Source organism: Hyla sarda, chromosome 1 (assembly GCF_029499605.1).
Source record: "Hyla sarda isolate aHylSar1 chromosome 1, aHylSar1.hap1, whole genome shotgun sequence".
NCBI lineage: Eukaryota > Metazoa > Chordata > Amphibia > Anura > Hylidae > Hyla > Hyla sarda.
Window position 1 is genome coordinate 485,142,474 of NC_079189.1, and position 24,675 is coordinate 485,167,148.

Genomic DNA, 24,675 nt, shown 5'->3' on the forward strand with positions numbered 1-24,675 from the left:
TATCTTGGCATAAACAGCATGCACACCGGTCTCAGAGGTGCCGGAGATCAGTCAGGGTCCTTGAGCTTTGGCTTTCTCCTATGGAGCCAGACCAGTGGGACCCCCCCTCAAGGGGCATTACATGGGGTAAATAACTGGGGTACACTAAATAACTAAAATGGGGTACAGTGGGACATAAAATTATAAATTAAGTTCCCAGAATGATGACCCAGAGCATAGCCAGAACTAAAAAAATATGCCCGCCCCAAACCCTATGCTCTGAATCATCATTCTGGGAATGTGATGTGTGTGGCCGTCCCTAACCTGTTTCCTCAAATGCGCACCCCGCTCAGGTGGAGAGAGAGCGCTGCGCATTTGAGGCAACATAAAAAGTCTCCGATGATAGTGACTCATTGACCCATGACCCTTTCTTTTTTTTTTTAAATACCCCCAGAGGTTAAAACTTGGAATGTACTCTGGACTTAAAATGAGAAGGGAAAATTTAGTACTCCATGGAAGTGTGATACTCCCTGAAGCAATCCTTAATGCAGAGGCCCAGATGATCGGGGCAAGTGTCACATTGATAGGTTGTATCCTTCCCTATCCCCCTCTTGTAACACACTCTCCATCTTTTCTGGGTTCGTCCCTTCTTTCCAGTGCGGGGGACTTCACCTGGAAAGTGTTGGCCTGGGACGATCCTGGCACCTATAACTCCAGTTCCTTCAGAACTCCGGCCTGCTCTTTCCCGGTCGCCAAAGATCAGGACCTTTAGGACTTCTTCTTGGAACTGGAGGAATGTCCCTGTGTTGCCAGCGTGCTGGGACAGTACAAAAGCGTTGTACATGGCAACCTGTACCAAGTAGACTGCAACTTTTTTGTACCATACCCGTGTTTTGCGCATGGCCATGTATGGCTTGAGGACTTGATCAGAAAGATCAACTTCCCCCATATACAGATTGTAGTCCAGAATACAATCGGGCTTGAGGACCGGTGTTGTGGTACCTCGCACAGGGACAGGTGAGCTGCCGTTACCATGAATAGTGGTCAGCATAAGGACATCCCTCTTATCCTTATACTTGACCAGCAACAGGTTGTCATGGGCAAGGGCACTGGATTCACCCTTAGGAATAGGTGTCTGGATCAAATTTAGAGGGAGGCCTCTCTGGCTTTTCCGCATTGCCCCACAAGCAGACGTCGATCTGGCGGCAAGGGATGTGAAGAGAGGGATGTTGGTATAAAAGTTGTCCACATACACGTGGTAACCCTTATCCAGCAATGGGTGCACAAGCTCCCAAACAAGTTTCCCGCTAACACCCAGAGTGGGGGAACAATCTGGGGGTTCAATACGGGAATCTTGTCCCTCATACATTCTAAACTTGTAAGTGTACCCGGAGGTACTCTCACAAAGTTTATAGAGCTTCACGCCATATCGTGCCCGCTTCGAGGGAATATACTGCCGGAAGTCTCCCCTTAAAACTGATAAGAGACTCATCGACCGAGAGCTCCCTGAGCGGTACGTAGGCCTCCAAAAATTTGGCCCCAAAGTGATCGATGACCTGCCTCACTTTGTAAAGCCGGTTATAGGCGGGATCACTTCGGGGTGGACATGCCGCATTATCTGCATAATGCAGGCACTTCCGAATGGCCTCGAACCGCTTCCGTGTCATGGCCATACTGTAAAGCGGGGTCTTGTATAGGATGTCCCCGCTCCAGTAGTGCCTGACAGTAGGCTTTTTGACCAGTCCCATATGCAGCAAGAGGCCCCAAAATGTCCTCATCTCTGCTGCATCAATGGCGCACCATTCATTTGACCTGGCCAAAAAAGAATCAGGGTGGTGGGCGATGAACTGCCTGACGTACAGATTCGTCTGCTCCACCATTAGATTGACCAAGCCGTCACTGAAAAAATAACAAAAATAGTCAATTTCAGTGAACCCGGCCGTGTCAATCCGGATTCCGGAGTCGCCAACAAACTCCGGAACCCGTGGCTCCTAGTACCAGCGGCATTGTCGCTTGTACTAGTTCCGGCCACTGGGCCACTATCGTGGGGGGTGCGTGGTCTCACCTGGCGGCGTCTCCGCCGCCGTACAGGGGACTCATCATCACTGCTAGATGATATGGAGGACGATGAAGAACACAGGAATGTAGGATCTTCATCGTCCTCACTGGCAGATTCGGAGTCAGAGGCAAGAAAAGCGAATGCCTCCGCTGCCGAAAATGCTTGGCGAGCCACCGCCTTTTTTCTACGATGGCGGGGGGGGGGGGGAGTATGTACTGTGTGTGATTGGTGTAACTATAAACTGTATGGGGAGGGGGGGGAAAGCGGCCAAAAAAAAAATGGGAGGCCAAATGCAGCGCCCTGAACCCCTAATAGGGCCTGGGTCACACTGAAAAGTTGCGACGGACCCTTGGGGACCTATTAGGGGGTCAGGCGGGAAATTTTAAAAAAACTTTTTTTAACCCGCAACACAGGAATTGCAGCGATTCCCGAGTGTGAATTCGCTTGCAGTTTTTTGCGATCACCGACATGGGGGGGTCTAATTAGACCCCCCTGAGCGTTTGCACGGGATGCCTGCTGAATGATTTCAGCAGGCATCCTGGTCCGATCCCCACACGGCGCCCTGCGGAGACCGGAATTCTCTATGACGTACGCGTACGTCATGGCTCCTTAAGTACCAGGGTGTCATGAGGTACGCGTCCGTCAAGGGTCCTTAAGGGGTTAAAAAGGTGAGAGGCATGTAATTTTCATTCTAGGTATACCTCAACTATGATAATAAGAAAATAATAATAAATAATAATTAAAAAAATAATAAGAAGAAAAATATAATATAAATATAATATAAAAAAAATAATAAAAAAAATAATAAGAAAAAAAAATCCATAAAATCACATTGTCTGATTTTTAAAGAATTTGGCCCACATTTATCATTGTAGTGCGAGTGAAGCATTATTTTACACCTTTTTTTTTTTGTGTGCTGATAATGTGTAGGAGCACCAAATTTATTAAAAGGTAAAAAAGCTTTGATAAATTTTGTGCAGGTCTTCACATACACCAAAAAGCTACACCATGTCTGGGCTGGTGTAGTTTTAGAGACTTTTCAGTGGCTTGGCACCTTTTTTTGCTCCTTTTTACAAAAAGGCACAATGATAAATCCCTTCCATATCATGTCTATTGCCAAAATCAGTGGATTGCAACTCAAAATCAGTGGATTGCAACTCAAAATCAGCAGAAATGTGTAAACAAAAAGGGGCAAAAAAAGGCGCAAAAAACCCTGCTTGCGCCTTTTTTGCCCCTTTTTTAGACACAAAAAACAGTCTAAAGACAATGATAAATGTGGGCCTTTATTTGCAAATTATGGTGGAAAATAAGTATTTAGTCACCTACAAACAAGCAAGATTTCTCCTCACTGGAATGCTAGTAGACATCAGTAGAGTACAAATACTTCCGCTACAAAAACACATTTAAAGGGGTACTCCAGGATGTTTTTTTATTTGACTATACTAAAGGCTGTAAAGTTAGTGTAGTTCATAATATAGTGTCTGTACCTGTGTGTGATGGTTGGTCTCACATTCTTATGTGATCTTTGCTCTGGATGTTCATTTTTAACAGCATACGAAATAACTCCTGTCTCAGGTATTCCCAGGATACAGTGCGGCCGAGACACGTCCTCACTAGTCAGAGGATGACAAGGAATTTGTTGTGCTTCAAGGGGGGGGGGGTGAGCACAGGGAATTTGCAACAGCTGGAGGCACCCTGATTAGAAAGCACTTGGCTTTTGCATGGAATTCAGCTCGTTTGTGGTTCAATGGGTGGGGTGGCTGATGTGTGGGAGGGAGAAAAGTGGAATTATGGGATTTTTAGTAAAAGAGAAAACCCCAACAGGAAAAAACAGTTCACAAAAAGATAGCCACAGCTTTATGGTAATCTCACAACATAGCCAACCATAGCCTTTAACCAAAAGACAAGCACAGATCCCTCCTAAGCATGTAAAATCACCTTATGGTGGATAACCCCTTATGTGTTGCGTTTGTTCAAGCCTAGGTCCTCCAGAGTAGCGGTACGGGTAATCCAAGCTGTCCCTTTTTAAAGTTTCTAAATTTGCAATTCACTATGCATAGATTCCTTGGAGGAGGAGGGCTGATTACAGACCTTTTTATGGTTTATTGATCTGCACACCTCCGAGTAATGCAGTGTTTTTTTTTCCCACCTGACAAATTCCTGAATCTGTCAGATGGGCATGCATAATGATGATGCACTGGAGATATGAGTGGGCTTTTCGGGGTCTGGGGTGTGAATCACTTACTTCCCTGCAGTATGCGGTCCCCCTGTTTCCTTGTGAAGTGTTCAGTGTCGCGAGATCCTGATGACTATGTCAAAAGGAAGCAAGGGGAGCGTGTACCGCAGGAAAGTGCATCATAATCATGCACGCCAATCTGACAGACTCCTGACTAAAACACTAAAACACTGCATAACCATTGTAGGTGGCCAGCAGGTAAAGTGGTGGAAGGTAGATATGTGCCAAGTAGGTTGCTGTATCAACTAGTAAACTTCCAGGGTTGTCAAGGAGGCTGATCAGCATTTCCATGCAGCTAAGTTGCAGCAAAGAAGCTGCAATATATGTGCCACCAAAGTCCTGGGGTTTGGTGGGGAAAAAGAACATTTTTAGTCAGTAACAGTAGTTTGCTGACCTGTGCATAGTTAACATAGCTGCTGTGGTGGGCCAGTATGGGAGGTGTTACCCCATACTCCTGCTGCCCTGTCAGGCAGCCTCCCTACAGTGTCCCCTGGTCCCCCTTGCATCTGTCCCCCCATGTAAATATGTTTCTAATGTATTACACCATGTAATGTGCTCAGAAAGCGTTGTCACTTTAAGACTGTTTACCATGTGACTTGTCATGTGATTGTTACCCAGGAGTTACCAGTGACCAGGTGATCCCAGGGGTGATCTATGAGCTCCCTGCTATTTCCCCCTATAAGCCCTGGAATTTGCTAGCTCTCTCGTCTTCCTTCCATCCTTTGCTGAGGTCAAATCGAGTCCTAGAGAGCAGGGCCGGACTGGGGCTAAAAACCAGCCCTGGAAAAATTATCATACCAGCCGGCTGCAGGGAAGGGACAGGAAAGCCTGGCATTTGATTTCACATATGATATAAGAGAGCTCCCCGTGTCCAGCACTTCTGGGTTAGGTTCAGTGATCGTACACAGCTGCTCATTCAATTATGGGCTGAAACAATGTCCAGCCTCAGGCACTGATTGGATGGTTGGCCGTGTGACATCACGTCACCTAACCGAAAGTGCCAGATTCCAGGAACAGAATTCCGTCATTTCAGTGGCAGTGTGGAAGCGAGGAATTTTAGAGAGGTTTTTTTTTTTAACTGTCAATTTTACTGCATGCCCAACCCAGGCGGACATTAAAACTAGGGACACAAAAGAGCAGGCAGGCAGGCAGTGGCGGGCCCCCTCATTCCCGGGCCCTCTGTCTTTCCGCCCCTGTACAGTTGGTGACTAATAATATACAGCTCCGCCTGGCTGGGGCCCTTATGCTGCAGCTCATTGTGGGTAAGAATGAAGGACTGTCTGCAGCACAGCACCTGGCCGACCTTTTACACTGTCACTGATTGCCCGGCCACTGGCATCTGCAGGAGGACGGAGTAGATCACCGGAGAGGAGAGCGAAGCAGAGGAGAGCCGCAGAGGCTGTGAAGTGGTGAGCGGCTTTGTTGTTTGGCGGGGCGGGCCGGTTGGGACTAATCAGGAGTGGTTTAGTGCCGCACGGGACCAGCCCCAGCACTGTTAGGCGCTGTAAATTTTTTAATGTAATATGCGGCGGTCAGGGTCAGAGCGAGGCCCCCACTAGTGCGAAGCCTTAGGAGGTGGCCTAACTGGCTTCATGCTAGAGCCGCCTCTGCCCCCAGACAGCCTGCGCTCCAGACACTGCCGGCTCACAGGGCAGGCGGCCTAGCGGGAATTTTCCCGGTATCCCGGTAAGCCAGTCCGGCCCTGCTAGAGAGTGCCCAGAGTTATCAAGTCCAGTCTGCAGCCACAAGCAGCTAGAAGTAAGCCATAGTCTCAGTATTGTCAGCCATTAATCAAGTCAGTCACAGTCACCATTTGTCAAGTCAACGTGGCCAGCATTAAATTGACCCCATCTACTACAAGCCCTTAAGGTCTCTGTGTCACTGGTCACCTCCGTGGGACCTGGCTGAAGTGTATAGACTTTACCATCTGTCTACCCTCAGTAAAGCTACCGTTATCTGTAACTTGGCATTGGAGTAATTATTACCCCCGTGCCTTGCCCAGGATCTAGCGGTATCGAGGATAAACCATGCCCTGGCATCACGAATACAAGGGGTTAATGCCATCTGCCCCCAGGTTAATTGCATCTGCCCTTTGCATCACACCCTCTACCACAACTTTTGGCAGCACAAACAGGATACGGGTGTGCACCTTATGCGACAAGCCCTCTCTGTCTGAACTGTGTCCAGTATTGTCAGAAAATTGCATGCCGATGGGAATAGAGTTTGCGCCAGAAAGTGTACAGGACTTTATCGGTGGAAAGTGTTATACCCGAGGCGCTTGTGTAATAGAGGGGGAGGTGAAGAAAAGACTGTTATCTGCTACTGTGAACTGTATAGTCAGTACCTGAAAAGGTTAACTTGGTCCGGTGTTTCCCATGTGCGCAAGCGGCAGCTCCCTCGCAGCTCCGCCCAGTCAGTCCCCAGCGGTGATGCCTCTTCAGTGCTGCGAGGAGGAACCAAAGAGCTGCCCTGTGTTACACAGGAGAAGATTTTGCCGACCGGACCAAAACAGGAAGTTCCCTGGGCGCAGCCATAATAGAAACTCTGGTTGCTGCGCTCGTCTCTGTTGTTACCTGTCAAGCACCCGCTGCAGCGCAGGCTCTGCAAACACTGCCAGTATCCCAAATCCGGTGCAAGTAGCTATCAGTATTAACCCATTAGTGCCCGCAAGTCTTGTCGCAAGACGGATTACAACCGGATGCCTGCAAAATAGAGGGGGAGCATCCATTACAGTACACCCATCAGTCAAGTCAAAGCCGTTGCTGCGCTACAGTAAGCATCTTTAAGGAGAACACACCTTATTTCCCTTAAAGCGACAGCGCACTCAAAATTCAACAGGATTTCAGAACCCAGTGTGGTGGCCCAATACAGGAGGTGTTACCCCGTGCTCCTGCTGTCCTGTCAGGCAGCCTCCTTCAGTGTCCCCAAGGGCCCCTGCAGCTGTTTCCTCATTGTAAATATGTTTTACCATGTAGTGTTATAAAATGTAATGTTGCTTTAAGAGTTATACCATGAAATATGTCATGTGATTGTTACCCAGGAGGTACCAGTGACCAGGTGACCCCAAGAGTGACCTATGGGCTCCCTGCTAGTTTCCCCCATATAAGCCCTGGGTGGAGCTAGCGTCTCTCTCTTTGAGCTCTGCTCTTCTGCTAAGCTGAGGTCCAGTGCAGTTGTGCCTTGTGTGTGTCCAGAGTGTTGAAGACCTCAAAGTCAAGTCCTGCAGCCACCATCAAGTCAAGTATGCTAAAGTCACAGCTTTATGAGTCAAGTCAGTCCCTGTCATCTTTCAAGTCAGTGTGGTCTGCGTTCAATTGTCCACTACAAGTCCAGCAAGCCCTTAAGGTCTCTCCGTCACTGGTCACCTCCTTGGGCCCTGGCTGAACTGTATAGACTTTACCAACTGTCTACCCTCAGTAAAGCTACCATTGTCCGTAACATGGCTTCGGAGTCTTTATTGCCCCTGTGCCTAGCCCAGGATCCAGTGGTATACCTTCGGGTGGTTATAAGCTAAACCACGCCCTGGCATCACGAATACAGGGGGTTAATGCCATCTGCCTCTAGGGTAGCAACATCTGCCCTGCACCACATACACCCTCACCACACCAGCTCTCCAGATCAACCAAGCGATAGTGCCCCTTCATCTCCAGCAGTGAGGTCATCACCTGCCCCAGCAGCCAGGATCTTGCCAGCCCTGCCTGCAGTCAGCATCATCAGTCCTGGTGTTCCAGCATCTGCACCGGTTTCATGGGGAACCATGTCTTCCCAACCTACAATGAAGACACCTTCACCTTGAGCGATTTCAAAGAGAGGATCCAGAGTTTGTTTGTCTTTTAATCTTTCCCTCCTATTGAACAGGTTCAATTGCTCACAGGACAACTCCAGGGACCAGCGTTAGAGAAAGTCCTCACCTGACCAGCATCAGAGGTACGTCTCTGGCTGTATGAAAGGCAACAAAAGCCAGGTAAGACCTTAAATGGGCACTGTCATGAAATAAAAAAATTGATGTGTTGTAGTAATTAAGTACTACAACATATCTCTAATATACTTTAATTAAAAAAAGTGATTTTAACCCCTTAAGGACTCAGCCCATTTTGGCCTTAAGGACTCAGACAATTTCATTTTTACGTTTACATTTTTTCCTCCTCGCCTTCTAAAAATCATAACTCTTTTATATTTTCATCCACAGACTATAATGAGGGCTTGTTTTTTGCGCGACCAGTTGTCCTTTGTAATGACATAACTCATTATATCATAAAATGTATGGCGCAACCAAAAAACACTATTTTTGTGGGGAAATTAAGAAAAACGCAATTTTGCTAATTTTGGAAGGTTTCGTTTTCACGCCGTACAATTTAAGGTAAAAATGACGTGTGTTCTTTATTCTGAGGGTCAATACGATTAAAATGATACCCATTATTACATACTTTTATATTATTGTTGTGCTTAAAAAAAATCACAAACTTTTTAACCAAATTAGTACGTTCATAATCCCTTTATTTTGATGACCTATAACTTTTTTATTTTTCCGTATAAGCGGCGGTGTGAGGGCTCATTTTTTGCGCCATGATCTGTACTTTTTTTTTATACCACATTTGCATATAAAAAACTTTTAATACATTTTTTATAATTTTTTTAAATAAAATGTATTAAAAAAGTAGCAATTTTGGACTTTTTTTTTTTACGTTCACGCCGTTCACCGTACGGGATCATTAACATTTTATTTTAATAGTTCAGACATTTACGCACGCGGCGATACCAAATATATCTATAAAATTTATTTTTTACGCTTTTTGGGGGTAAAATAGGAAAAACGGACGTTTTACTTTTTTATTGGGGGAGGGGATTTTTAACTTTTTTTTTACTTTTACATTTATTTACATTTTTTTTTACACTTGAATTGTCCCCATAGGGGACTATTCATAGCAATACCATGATTGCTAATACTGATCTGTTCTATGTATAGGACATAGAACAGATCAGTGTTATCGGCTATCTTCTGTTCTGGTCTGCTCGATCACAAACCAGAGCAGAAGACGCCGGGAGCCGGAAGCAGGAAGGTGAGGGGACTTCCGTGTGGCGTTCTGAATGATTGGATCCCCGCAGCAGCGCTGACGCGATCCGATCGTTCATTTAAATCGCGCACTGCCGCAGATGCCGGGATCTGTATTGATCCCGTCACCTGAGGGGTTAATGGCGGACGCCCGCGAGATCGCGGGCGTCGGCCATTGCCGGCGGGTCCCTGGCTGCGATCAGCAGCCGAGATCAGCCGCGCATGACACGGGCATCGCTCCGATGCCCGCGGTTATGCACAGGACGTAAATGTACGTCCTGGTGCGTTAAGTACCACCTCACCAGGACGTACATTTACGTCCTGCGTCCTTAAGGGGTTAAAACAGTCCTAGTGGCCGAATGCATTAGGCAGTGATGTCACTAGTGAATTTCGACTCATTGAAGCCTGGCAATGAGTCGGAATTCACTCACTGCGGTGCTCACTCCCACCTGTCAATCAAACAGGCGGGAGCGAGCGCTGAGAACAGAAGAAGCGCGCATTGGCTCCCCTGCTCCCTGGCCTTGCATGCCGGCCCCGCCTCCCGGCATCCCGCCGCTGCACTGTCCTGGTATGTCTGGGGGGTTAGGGGGGGGTGTTCGGGTAGTGGGTGTTCGGGTAGCGGGGTTCAAGGGAGGGGTAGCGGGGTTCGGGTTGCGTCGCGGCCATGTATTGTTTTGAACACAGGGTGCCTCCAGTTTTTCCCCACTACAACTCCCAGCATGCCCTGACAGCCAATAGATGTCAGGGCAAGCTGGGATTTGTAGTGGTGAAACAGCTGGAGGCACCCTGTGTAGATGAACTAAGTGCGGAAGTACCCCCCAGCAGGCAGCAGTGACGTGGTGCCTGCTGGAGAAGTCTGCCTGGTAGTGAGCACGCTACCAGGCAGACAAAACTGCATTTTTTATATAGTAAAAAAAATTAGGCAGGGAGGGGGTTAGGGATAGATGGGAAACAGGCAGGGACAGAGAGGGAAAAAAAAGGGATGGTGGGAGCTACCCTTTAAGAGCATATGCCGTAGCCCTACAGAATGCCCTAGAGACTGTCCAAAAATGAGATGGTAGAACTCCTGAACAGGGCAACAAGGTGTTAATGGACAGATTTATTGATGGGGCCCATAATAAGTGGGACAAAGCCCAGCTGAGAATGTTAGCGGTCAAAAACCCCAACACGTCATTCCCAGCTTTCAAAAGACTGGCTATCGAAGTTATTGATTCCGGGACGGAGTTAGAGGAAGTTTGTACACCTCTTACACCCGTTCCATAGCCACTAGGGGTGGTAACCAGGCCTATACCACCACCATCACCAGCCCCCACCTTGGTATCATCTACTTTTTCCAGTCACCGCAGCCGCAGATTAACAGCGTGTTAGGCAGGACATTGAATAACTGACTAAGGCTGTGAAGGAGCTTGCCACTCAGGCCGCTCCACCTGACCATGAACTGCCCCTGCCTAGGAAACCTGCCCCTGCTCCTCACAATTTCAACTACCGCAATCCTCTGCCCAATAGACCCTTGGGGACTCAAAGACCCTTTTGCATTCACTGTAATAAGACAGGACATTGGAAAATGCAGTGCTCGGATTTAAATGGATTTCCCCTGAGGTTGCGGACTGGCCCTCAGGAAAAAAAGGCATCAGGTCCATTCTCTGAATGACCTAAGTCAGGACTCTCACTATATGTCACCTCCTGCCCCTATATAAAAGTTATTGTAGAAGGTGTACCGTTCGAGGCATTGATAGATACAGGTTAACAAGTGTCTGCTATACCTAAAAGTGTTTTCTATCAGCATTGGGATGCTAGTTTATTGTGTGAGCCTGATTATGCTAACTTCCAAGTAGTTGCGGGTAATGGGCAACCAGTCTCCAGACACGGATACTGGGAGCCAACCATTCAGTTGGGAGAGCATGTACTTAGCAGGCAGGGAGTGATTGTAACTAATGCTGAGTTTATATTGGGGATGAACGTGAAGAATTGTTTCACTGAAGGTGCCTTGCATGCCTCTTTTCCCCATATGTCCCCTTCAGGCCAGCGGGCTGCGCAGCACCACACACACACACAGCTCTACAGGCGGAGCAGAAGTTTGCCAACAAGCAAGGTGACATCTGCAGAGTGCGAATTCAAGATATCAGGTCGGTGACCTTACAACCCAACACGGAGACCGTCATCTGGTGTCATGCATGTCCCGGAGTCAAGAATAGGGACTATCAAGCCCTGCTGGAACCTATGCAATTCATACTATGCAAGATCATACTCTTGTTCGAGCTGTGAGAAGCTTTATCATTTTCACCAATGGGAGAGTCCCGGTGGGGTTAGTAAACCTGTCTGACTCTTTATTGCCCAAATGCACTAATGTAGCCCAGCTGCACTTCCTAGAGTCAAAAGACATTTTGACAGAACGTCTCGTGGCCCGATAGCATGCAGCTCAAGTGGCCGAAGGATCCAGTGTGAGCCCTCCAGAGCCCTGGTGGGCGCAACTCCAGGTTGGAGACAACACTACCCCAAGGGACCAAGTCAATGGAATCATCAATGTTGCCAAGAGGTACTATGCTTTCTGCAAGCACCCCACAGACTTCAGGCAGACTTCAATGATCCAGCACCTAATCCTCACAGGTAACAGGCCACCTATCAAGGAAAGGCACCATCCGGTCACACTCGGCATGTATCAGACTGTCAAGAAGATGCTGGCGGACATGAAATAGGCAGACGTAATCCAGGAAAGTCAGAGCCCCTGGGCGGCGCCACTTGTCCTAGTCAAGAAAAAGGATGGAACCATCCGCTTCTGTGTCGACTACAGGAAATTGAATAATGTCACACATTAAGATGATTATCCTTTGCCAAGTATCGAGGAGTCACTCACCGCCCTCGGGTCGGCTGCTTACTTCTCCACCCTGGACTTAACCAGTGGATATTGGCAAGTGCCTATGGCCATGGAGGATCAGGAGAAGACCGTCTTCGTTACACCTATGGGACTGTTTGAGTTTAAAAGTATGCCATTTAGGTTGTGCAATACCCCTGCTACGTTCCGGCATCTGATGGAAAGGTGCCTGTGCTATCTGAATTTTCAAAGTGTCCTATTGTACCTGGACGATGTCATTGTGTATTCCAAGTCCTACCAGAAGCACCTTAGCCGCCTGTCAGATTTCTTTCAAGTCCGGATCAAACATGGGCTGAAGATCAAACCATCAAAGTGTCACTTGCTCAAACCTCAGGTCCACTACTTGGGTCATGTTGTCAGCGCAGAGGGAGTCCAGCCTAATCCTGAAAAGGTGGAAGTTTTCAAGAACTGGCCAACCCTGCGCATGGTGAAAGATGTCAGGAGCTTCATTCCCCACTTCACCCAGATTGGAGAACCCCTCACAGCTCTCTTACAGGGTACGGCGAAGGAGAACTACAAAGGAAGACTACCTGCTGAATGGGCCGAAGAGCAAGAGACTGTGTTTTGAGCTCTCAAACGTCTGCTGACAGAACCACCCATCTTAGTGTATCCAGACTACAGCCAGCCGTTCCGGCTGTATACTGATGCCAGTTTAGAAGGTCTGGGGTCTGTCCTGTCCCAAGTCCAGGAAGAACAAGAGCAAGTAATTGCCTATGCCAGTCATAACCTGTGAGGAGCAGAGAAGAACGATGAAAATTAGAGCTCATTTAAGTTGAAACTTCTTGCCCTGGTGTGGACTGTGACCGAAAAGTTCAAAGACTATTTGGCTGCCACGCCTTTTACTGTCTACATGGATAATAACCCCTTGGCCCACCTGAACACTGCCAAGTTGGGTACCATTGAGCAGCATTTGGCTTCAGGATTAGCCAATTACAGTTTCACCATCAAGTACAGAAGCGGCAAGTCGAATGTCAGTGCCAACGTAATTTCTAGGATGACTCACGGTGAAGAATACCCTGTCGAAGACGTGTGGAAAGACGTGGAGATGCCCCCATTCTATCAAAGGTTCAATGAACCAGAATGTTGTGACCGCCCTCATGGATGGTGAACCCAGGTCCAAAAAGGTTAGAGAAGACCTGGAAGACTCTTCAGGATGAAAGTCGAGTAATGGGGGATCTGCTGGACTACCTTCTGGCAAAAAAGGTACCAACCCATCTACACTGGGCCCAGTGTGGCTATGAGTTGAAATGTCTGTGTGACAGAGGAAGCGACTGTTGTACCAAAATTCTTTGGATCCGGTCTCTGGTGATCGACTTAATCAGATCCTGGTTCCCCGAAGAGATGCGGCGATGGTCCGCAATGCATACCGTGATCAGTCGGGACACTTTGGAGTCCACAAGACCGAAGCTACTGTCAGGCAAAGATTCCATTGGATCGGAATGCTTCAATTGGGCGATAAAGTCTGGCTGCGGAAGTTTCCAAGGACCCACAAGTTAGACTCTATCTAGGAGACAGAACCGTATAGGACAGCTTCCCTCTAGATATAGGGAGTAAAAGCAGTATCACACATAGTCCAATTAATTTAGTCAGTCTGTTACCCTATGCGCACTGGCCTCACACGCTGGCCGTGAGGGCATGGTCCCCTTACCTTCTGCTGCCGACGGGGCTGGGACTCGCATCGCGGGATGCGCCCGTCTGGGCAATCGGTCCGAATTCATTCAGCCTGTGCTCGCTCCCTGCCTGTCAATCAGACAGGCGGGAGCGAGTGCATTGGCTTCCTGGCCTTAGACGCCGGCCACTCCTCCCGCACCACGCCGCTGATTATGCCCCTGCACACCGCTGATGCTGCTGGACTCTGCAGTTTGTTTGTTTGTATGGGGATCAGGGTTTCAACACGGTGGTTGTGGGGAGAGCGGGGCTTGGGGTTTCAACACGGGGATTGCGGGGATCGGGTTTCAACACGGGGGTTGCGGGGATCGGGGTTTCAACACGGGGGTTGGGGTTTGAACACGGGGGGGGGGGGGGAGGGAACGGGGTAGCGCCGCACTGCGCCCATGGCCCTAACTTATTGTTTTCAACACAGGGTGCCTCCAGCTGTTTCACCACTACAACTCCCAGCATGCCCTGACAGCCAATAGATGTCAGGGCAAGCTGGGAGTTGTAGTGGTGAAACAGCTGGAGGCACCCTGTATAGATGAACTAAGGGCGGAAGTGTCAGCCCCAGCAGGCATCAGTGACTTTGTGCCTGCTGGGGAAGTCTGCCTGGTAGTGAGCACACTACCAGGCAGACAAAAAGACCTTTTTAATATAGTAAAAAAAAAAAAAAGCAGGGAGGGGGTTAGGGATAGATGGGCAATAGGCAGGGATAGAAAAAAAAATATAGGATGGTAGGAGCTACTCTTTAAGTAAGGCATGTAGAGTGACAGAAATGCTGTGTATAGAGGTAACAATGGTGTGTTGTAATATGCTTAGAGTTCTGGGGAGAAGTGTTTTAGTACTGAAGAGCTTCAGTAGCTAAGGCATTGGGTAAATAACCTCCGGCAATCCAATCCGCAATTTATGTGTTTCCATGTCTAGAGTGTAATGAATCCCGTGTATCTACCAATTTATTTCCCAAAGGAGCATGTATGGACATTTCTAAAGTGCTACATGGACTCATCCCCTGTTGTAATTAAAGGGGTATTCCATTTTTATTTGACTATGCTACAGGGGCTGTAAAGTTAGTGTAGTTCATAATATAGTGTCTGTACCTGTGTGTGATGGTTTTCTCACAATTCTTCTGTGATTTTCACTCCAATATTTATTTTTATCAGCATACAAAATGACTGTTGTCTCAGATTTTTCCCAGCTTGCAATGCAGCCAAGAACTGACTCACTAGTCAGCTGATGACAGGGAGCCTGTCTGCTTCAGTGGGTGGAAGGATCGCTTGGTGGGAGAGGGATCAATCTGAAAGCAATGCAACAGCTGTAGGCACCCTGATTGAAAACCATAGGTCTTTTGATGGATGCAGCTCATTTATGTTTCAATGGGTGGGGTTGCTGATGTGTGGGAGGGAAGAAAATGGAATTATGGGATTTGTATTTAAAAAAGAAAAGTCAAACAGGAAATACTAGTTCACAAAAATCTAGCCACAGTGTTATGGTAATCTTACAACATAGCCATTTAGCCTCAAGACAAGCGCAGATCCTTCCTAAGCATGTCCCTTACTGCCTGCCAGTTACACACTAAAATAACCTTATGATGGATAACTGCTTTAACTATCCAGACTTGTGAACGACATTTTATACCAATATGCCCCAGGAACTGTCACTAGGCCTCAGTGGCCACTGTTAGTCATCCGCCCTCCAGGACTGGGCACTGAGGATGGCTGTATTCAAGAGGGGGAGTTTGTGGTGGCCCAGTATGGGAGGTGTAACCCCGTACTCCTGCTGCCTTGTCAGGCAGCCTCCCTACAGTGTCCCCTGGGCCCCCTTGCATCTGTCCCCATGTAAATATGTTTCTAATGTATTTTAACATGTAATGTGTTCAGAAAGCGTTGTCACTTTAAGACTGTTCACCATGTGACTTGTCATGTGATTGTTACCCAGGAGGTACCAGTGACCAGGTGATCCCAGGGGTGACCTCTGGGCTCCTTTTAGTCTCCCCTTATAAGCCCTGGGTGGAGCTAGCTCTCTATTTTTCCTTCCAAACCTTTGCTGAGGTCAAGTTGAGTCCTAGAGAGTGTCCAGAGTCATAGGAGGCCTCAAGTCCAGTCTGCAGCCACAAGCAGCCGCAGCTACAAGTAAGCCACAGTCTCAGAATTGTCAGTCAAGTCAGTCACAGTCACCATTTGTCAAGTCAACGTGGCCTGGCCTGCATTAAATTGACCCCATCTACTACAAGTCCCAGCACGCCCTTAAGGTCTCTGAGTCACTGGTCACCTCCATGGGCCCTGGCTGAACTGTATAGACTTAACCATCTGTCTACCCTCAGTAAAGCTACCATTATCCGTAACTTGGCGTCAGTCATTATTGCCCCCGTGCCTAGCCCAGGATCTAGCGGTATATGCTCGGGTGGTATCGAGGATAAACCATGCCCTGGCATCACAAATACAAGGGGTTAATGCCATCTTCCCCTAGGGTAATTCCATCTGCCCTTTGCATCACACCCTCTACCACACTGCCATGCAGTTTTAGTGGGCTCTTTTTCTCGAACAGCTGTAGTGTGGGTAGAAGGCCGTTCCCATAGTCTGGTCCGGGCTTTACTGGTCCTCTTGAGGCCTTTAAAGTCTGCTGCTCCTAGACCTCAGGAGTTGTTTGCCAGGTCTTCCACAGTGTGCTACAAGCTGGAGCACACAAAGGTGCCCTGGGAATCAGGATGGAGATAGGCTGGCGTCTCTGCACCAGGAACAATCATGTGTAAAGCCTTCTGCTGAACTGTTATGTTCCTGCTGGTTTTTAATAAACCCTTTTGTTTTTGCACCAACATCCTGCTTGTTTGCCTACCATTTGTGCAGCTAATTGCCGCACCATGTAAACAGAAAACAATAAGGTATAGGTTATAAGGTATAGGTTATAAGTGTCAGAATAAGTGGGAGCTGTTTGTTGGAACTCCCACAGATCATGAGAACAGGGGTCGTGTGTTTCCCAAATGTTGAGCATGGGTACTACTGCTCCATCCATCTGCTATAGGACTGTCAGAGGAGTGAGTGCTGTCAGTCCCACAGTCTCTGAATAGATCAGCAACTCATACCCCACACATTCTCCAAACAGTCGGCATGTGACACCCCCATTCTTGTGATTAGGGATTCCCACTGATGAGACACTAAGGCTACTTTACACGGCAGAAATTTTACAATTCCACACAAATCCCGTTCAGCAAAATTGAATTGTGGAATTCTGACGGAATTCAAGCCCTATTGAGTTTAGTGGGATTCCGTCCACAATTCCTTAAAATTATCAGAATATTTTTGTGAAATGCGGAATTTTTGCAGCAGAAATTCCACACGGAAATTCAGCCATATAAACATAGTAACATAGGTCATAGTAATATAGTTCATAAGGTTGAAAAAAGACCAGAGTCCATCTCGTTCAACCTATATCCCTAATGAGTCCCTACTGAGTTAATCCAGAGGAAGGCAAAAAAGAAAACTCATACTAGAGGAAAAAAATTCCTTCCCGACTCCAAATATGGCAGTCAGAATAAATCCCTGGATCAACGTTCTGTCCCTATAATTCCAATCTACATAACCAGCAATGTTATTACTCTCCAAAAATGCATCCAGACCCCTTTTATATTCTTTTACAGAGTTCCCCATGACCACCTCCTCAGGCAGAGAATTCCACAGTCTCACTGCTCTTACAGTAAAGAACCCCTGTCTGTGCTGGTGTAGAAACCTTCTTTCCTCTAAATGGAGAGGATGCCCCCTTGTTATAGATACAGTCCTGGGTATAAATAGATCATGGGAAAGATCTCTGTACTGCCCCCTGATATATCTATACATAGTTATTAGGTCTCCCTTAAGCCTTCTTTATTCTAAACTAAATAACCCTAATTCTGATAATCTTTCTGGGTACTGTAGTCCTCTCATTCCCCGTATTACTCTGGTTGCCCGTCTTTGAACACTCTCCAGCTCCACTATATCTTTCTTGTACACTGGTGCCCAGTACTGTACACAGTATTCTATGTGTGGTCTGACTAGTGATTTGTACAGTGGTAGAATTATTTCCTTGTCGTGGGCATCTATGCCCCTATTGATGCACCCCATGATTTTATTTCCCTTGGCAGCAGCTGCCTGACACTGGTCACTACAGCTAAATTTACTGTTAACTAAAACTCCCAAGTCCTTTTCCACGTCAATCGTCCCAAGTGTTCTCCCATTTAATACATAATCCCAGGCCGGATATTTCCTCCCCATGTGCATTACCTTACATTTTTCAGTGTTGAACCTCTTGTGCCACTTCCCAGCCCAAACCTCCAACCTATCCAGATCCATATGTAACAGTGCCCTGTCCTCTATTGTGTTTATCGCTTTACAGAGTTTAGTATCATCTGCAAAGATTGCTACTTTACTATTCAACCCCTCTACAAGGTCATTAATGAATATATTAAATAGGACAGGACCCAATACTGACCCCTGAGGTACCCCACTAGTTACAGTCACCCAATCAGAATAAGTACCATTAATAACCACCCTCTGTTTCCTAAAACTGAGCCAGTTACTTACCCACTTACACACATTCTCCCCCAGCCCCATCCTTCTCATTTTATGCACCGTATGGAACCGTATCAAACGCTTTGGAAAAATTCAGATATACGACATCCAGCGATTACCCCTGGTCCAGTCTGGAGCTCACCTCCTCGTAAAAGCTGATCAGGTTAGTTTGACAGTCACTATGCATCACTGTTCAGGTTAGTTTGACATCAGGGTAGACAGTCACTATGCGATTACTGTTAATCAATGGTCTCCAAACTGTGTGCCTCCAGCTGTTGCAAAACTACAACTCGCAGCATACCCGAACAGCTGTTGGCTGTTCGGGCATGCTGGGAGTTGTAGTTTTGCAACAGTCCACAGTTTGGAGACTATTGCTGTATATGGTGGCATTGTACTACATCTTTAGTTGCCTTTCAACTTGTTAGTGAGGTTTTGCGGCCACTACAGATAATATAGAAGGTTCCCAGAGAACTCATTGGTTGTGTTTGACCACCTTATAAGTTTAGATCATAGGACAACCCTTTTTATTAGGGTATGTTTGTTGTTGCAGCCATATCCATGTACAGTCACTGAGTTGAATGGACCATAGACATGTCTATCAAATCTGCTGCATGAATTCTGCAGTTATTCTTTGTCTTGCTCCTTATTTCATATAAAAGTCCTTTGTCCCTCGGTATACATAAGGTCCTCATATTCTGCACTCTTATAATAAATATTATTTGCGGAAAAGATAGACTTCTACTTATCCCCTTGCCCACACTAAACATGTCTCCGTTATTACAATCACGTGACTGAAATGTTCCCGATGCGCCTGCGCGTTCCTCAATGTGGTCGGTTAGCTGCTAGCTCTTCCCTCTCACTCACCCGCCGGCTCCTGTGATTGGTCGGCTCTTGGTTGCCAGGAGGAAGTAGTTGGTAGTCAGGAGGAGGGACGTGCTGTGTTTGTATGTTGGGGAAAGCGGCAAAGGCTTCTGTATCGGCGGCGGACGGGACAACCGGGCAGTGACAGCGGCGGCCTGTGCTCCCTAATACCCGCACAGACATGGGCTACAAGACGGACCAGCTGCTCATCGTGGTGTCCATCCTAGAAGGCAGGTGCTGATGCGTCTATGTGCATTACGTTTCTTGATATTTAACCTTAGTGAACCTATGTGCAGGTGTTGGATAACAGCAGATCTGGGGAACTACAGGTACCAGAGGGACAAGTCAGGTAGCTGCTTTGATTTATAGTCAAACCTTGTCACCTATAGACATATGACAGTGCTCCTGACAGCTGTGATGGGCGCCACTGTACCTGTATGTGATGGGGGGGGGGGGGGGGGGCACTGTACCTGTATGTGATAGGGGGGGGGGGGCACTGTACCTGTATGTGATAGGGGGGGGCACTGTACCTGTATGTGATAGGGGGGGGGGGCACTGTACCTGTATGTGATAGGGGGGGGGGGGGGGCACTGTACCTGTATGTGATAGGGGGGGGGGGGGGCACTGTACCTGTATGTGACGGGGGGGGGGGGGGGGCACTGTACCTGTATGTGACGGGGGGGGGGGGGCGCCACTGTACCTGTATGTGACGGGGGGGGGGGGCGCCACTGTACCTGTATGTGACGGGGGGGGGGGGGGCGCCACTGTACCTGTATGTGACGGGGGGGGGGCGCGCCACTGTACCTGTATGTGACGGGGGGGGGGGGGGGCGCGCCACTGTACCTGTATGTGACGGGGGGGGGGCGCGCCACTGTACCTGTATGTGACGGGGGGGGGGGGCGCGCCACTGTACCTGTATGTGACGGGGGGGCGCGCCACTGTACCTGTATGTGACGGGGGGGGCGCCACTGTACCTGTATGTGACGGGGGGGGCGCCACTGTACCTGTATGTGACGGGGGGGGCGCCACTGTACCTGTATGTGACGGGGGGGGGGGGGGCGTCACTGTACCTGTATGTGACGGGGGGGGGCGCGCCACTGTACCTGTATGTGACGGGGGGGCGCGCCACTGTACCTGTATGTGACGGGGGGGCGCGCCACTGTACCTGTATGTGACGGGGGGGGGGGGGCGCGCCACTGTACCTGTATTTTTTCATTTTAGGAACTGTCCAGAGCAGCATATGTTCGCTATGGGGATTTTCTCCTACTCTGGACAATTCTTAAAATGGACAGAGATGTCAGCAGAGAGCACTGTGCTTGTTATTTCAGCAGAGAGCTCTGTGTTCCAAAAAGAAAAAATAATTTCCTCTGCAGTATGCAGCAGCTAATAAGTACTGGAAGGATTACAATTATTATAATTTTTTTTTTAATAGAAGTAATTTACAAATTTGCCTAACTTTCTGGCACCAGTTGATTTAAAAAAAAGAAAAAAAAAAGTTTTCCACCGGAGTACCCCTTTAAGGCACTCGTACCACATCTGTCCCTCCACGCTGGAGCTTTGGACTTTTGCTTTTTGGGTATGGTCCCATGTAGCGCTTACGCAACGTATTTTACACTGCACAAAATCTGCTGCGTAGCGGGAAATACGCTCCATGGGGGAGATTTATCAAAACCTGTGCAGAGGAAGAGTGGTGCAGTTGCCCATAGCAACCAGTCAGATTGCTTCTTTCATTTTCCACAGGCCTCTAAAGAGGCCTGTGGAAAATGAAAGAAGCAATCTGATTGGTTGCTATGGGCAACTGCACCATTCTTCCTCTGCACAGGTTTTGATAAATCTCCCCCCATATTCTTCAATCAGCATACACACAGTGCTACCCGCCAGCAGTCCTGTATGTTTAGTGAGACCTGGAGGCGGGGTCTTGTGTCAACGTGATTGTGATGCACGGCCCAGCATCAAACCTCACTGCTCACAGGGGTGCTGCTGAGTACCCCTGTGTGTATTCTGATTGGAGAATATGCAGCGCGTTTCCCGCTACGCACCAAATTGTGTGAAGCAGGAAATACGCTGCTTAAGTGTTATGGTCGTTATCATTTGACACAACTCCCCCCACCATGTCTGTGTTTCTTAATCAGTGTGCCTCCAGCTGTTGCAAAACTACAATTCCCAGCAAAGACTGTCTTGGTATGCTGGTTGGGAAATGCGGCTCCATGTGGTAGTCTATGTAATTCTTCATTTAAGAAAACTGATTCCTTACCCCAAGCAAAACAGCTGTTAAGTCTTGTACGCTAGTCTTCTCTACTGGTGTCAGGGGCACAATATTCACATGAAAAAATCCGGGAGGGACATTGGGGAAGATGTACCAAAACCTGTCCAAAGGAAAAGTTACTGAGTTGCCCATAGCAACCAATCAGATCGCTTCTTTCATTTATGACAAGGCCTCTGCAAAATGAAAGCAACAATCTGATTGGTTGTAACAGGCAACTCAGCAACTTTTCCTCTGGACAGGTTTTGCTAAATGTGTTCAGCCTCCATAGACGGCAATGCATTTCCGAGAGGATTCCACTGATAGAATTGCTGCCGAATCCGAGATTTAAATTTCCATGGTGCAGCCGAATTTCATTGACAACAACGGGGAGCTGCTGCCCTGGAATTTCCGCTGCATTTATACGCTGGGTTCTGCTCAGAGATTCTGTCTTGTAAATGAGTCCAAACAGCCAGATCAGGACAAATTACAAGAAGTGGGACTAGGGCTTAGCTATTGCTATGTATAGAAGAGATCCTGAGAGAGCGGAATTTCCACTATCATTTTTAGTCATTTACCAGAAAAAACTATAGTTATGTGAATGCCCCATCCCCTGTTATGTGAAGCCCTGCTCACTTTTGTAAATGGAAAGGGTAACATAATCCAGTCCAAAGGTTAACATAAAATTAACAAATTACTTTTTTTTTTTTTTTGCTAGAACCAACAGGTTGAGTGCACAAGCATCAGATTTGGTGCAGGTATCACATACATTTATGCATCTGTTACATCCTGGCTTGACAGCTGTCAGTTCAGCTCTTTAAAGGGGTACTCCAGTGGAAAATCATTTTATTTTTTTTATTTTATTCAAATCAACTGGTGCCTGAAAGTGAAACAGATTTGTAAATTACTTCTATTTAAAAAATCTTAATTCATCCATTACTTATCTCTCTGCTGACACCTCTGTCCATGTCAGGAACTGTACGGAGCAGGAGAGGTTTGCTATGAGGAATTGTTCCTGACCTGGACAGAGGTGTCAGCAGAGAGCACAGTGGTCAGACAGAAAAACAATTTAAAAAGAAAAGAAGTTCCTGTGGAGCATACAGCAGCTAAGTACTGGAAGGATTAAGATTTTTAAATAGAAGTAATTTACAAATCTGTTTAACTTTCTGGCACCAGTTGATTTTAAAAAGTTTTCCACCGGAGTACCCCTTTAAAGACGCGGTCAGGCCAGGAATTGCATCTACAATATGGAAGCTATCAGGCACATGCGATACCCTGAGGTCAGTTTTTATTTTTAGCGTATGTTCACACAAAACAGAAATGCTGCAACATTTCCTCAATAACTTTAATATGGTAGTAAAAATCTGCGCTAGATCTCCACACTTCAGTCCTGAGTAAATATAAATATGAATATGTAATTCCCTACATGGTTGTCCCAGCTCATTCTTTGAAAGCGCAGAAAACAAGAGCCGACTCATATGTGTTAGTCCGCACATCCGCTGTACATGTTATTACCGTGTGATCCTTTGTAGTTTTATCTCTCATTTATCCTGTAAATGTTTTTATCCTCAGCCCGTAAGCTGTACCGGGTAACACGCCATTACAATCAGATACAATTGTGCATCATAAACACATTCTGTCACGCCCCCTCCCATAGGCTTGCATTGAGGGGGCGGAGTGTGACATCACACGGGGGTGGGGCCGTGACATCACAATGCTCCGGCCCCCGTAATTGCCAGTAATCAGACCCGGAGCGAACATGCTCCGGGGACTGATTACAAACGGGGTGCTGCGTGCAAGATCACGGGGGTCCACAGCGGTGGGACCCCCGCGATCAGGCATCTTATCCCCTATCCTTTAGATACGGGATAAGATGTCTAAGCGCCGGAGTACCCCTCTAACCCTTTGTGTACTTATCCGCTGCTGTATGGTCCCAAGGAAGTTCTTTTCAGTCTGACCACAGGGCTCTCTGCTTTCACCTCTGTCTGTGTCAGATTGTCCAAAGCTTTAGCAAATCCCCAGACAGAGGTGTCAGCAGAGAGCACTGTTGTCAGACTGGAAAAAACTACACAACTTTCTCTGGAGTATACAGTAGCTGATAAGTACTGGAAGGATTAAGATTTTTATATAGTAATTTACAAATCTGTATAACTTTCTGTCACCAGTTAAAGGGGTTATCCAGGAAAAAACTTTTTTTTTATATATCAACTGGCTCCAGAAAGTAAAACAGATTTTTTTTTTTTTTTTTTTACATTAACGTTTTATTAAAAGTACAAAGTTCAAGTAAATTACAAAAACACCATCAATAAACAGGCATCGTAGGAAACGCGGTTGTCGATAGGGTACACACATATGATGCGTACCATCACTATATAAAGTCAGGTATTCAGTAACAAGACAGGATGTTGTATACATTAAAGTGAATAGTTAAAGACATGACAATTCAAACATCAACTAGTCAACTCAAGGTACATGGTCCAAGCTTCTATGTGATCAGGGTAGGTACAATCAACAACAATGTGGTTGGTGTAAGCAACGTATGGGAAGAAGAGGAGATGAGGACAGAAAGAAGGAGGAAGAAGAGACAGGAAAGGGTTCCAAAGGGACAGAAGGGAATGGGAACGAGGAAGACTACTAGGTTCGTAAGAAAGAGGTTGTTAGACTTACCCAGCGGGTCAGGAGGGTTTCAGAACAACATGGCAAAGCAATGAGGCATGGTGGCTATTTGTGAAAAATGGGCTGTTTAGGTAGAGGGAGCACCGGAAACCGGGCGTGCTGTAGGGCTTGGGGGACATATGTTTCCGAGTGAAAGATGCATGGACGTATAGTCCCTAGAGGATGTAAAATGTGTCCAAGGGTGCCAGACGGTGTTGTATTTGTCTATCTGATTTTTGGAGTCGGCTAGCAATTCTTCCATCCTGTGTAGATGGGAGGATTCTTGGAGCCAAGAGGTAATGGATGGGGGAAGTTGTGATTTCCAAAGTCTTGGAATTACCGTTCTGGCCGCAAGCAACAGAAACGATATTAGTTTGGCCGTGTGCTTGGGAATGTGAGCAGGAAGGATGGTGAGTAGGATGACTTCTGGCAAGTTAAACAGATTTGTAAATTACTTCTATTAAAAAATCTTAATCCTTTCAGTACTTATGAGCTTCTGAAGTTGAGCTGTTTTTTTCTGTCTA

At 47.2% G+C, this 24,675-nt stretch overlaps 1 protein-coding gene across 2 annotated transcripts in view; it reads left to right on the plus strand.

Moving 5' to 3' along the window:
• Positions 1-19,231: 19,231 nt before the first annotated feature.
• The window catches only part of CEP120 (centrosomal protein 120), an 87,716-nt gene continuing 82,272 nt past the window's right edge, over positions 19,232-24,675 (plus strand). Inside the window, exon 1 of one of the 2 annotated variants that reach the window (XM_056537342.1) lies at positions 19,232-19,488. Coding sequence is in view for 1 of the 2 variants with exons in the window: in XM_056537340.1 (XP_056393315.1) it covers positions 19,436-19,484 (49 nt within the window). In the remaining variant the exon portion in view is untranslated. The remainder of the gene's footprint in view (positions 19,489-24,675) is intronic. The other variant, XM_056537340.1, reaches the window with a different exon arrangement.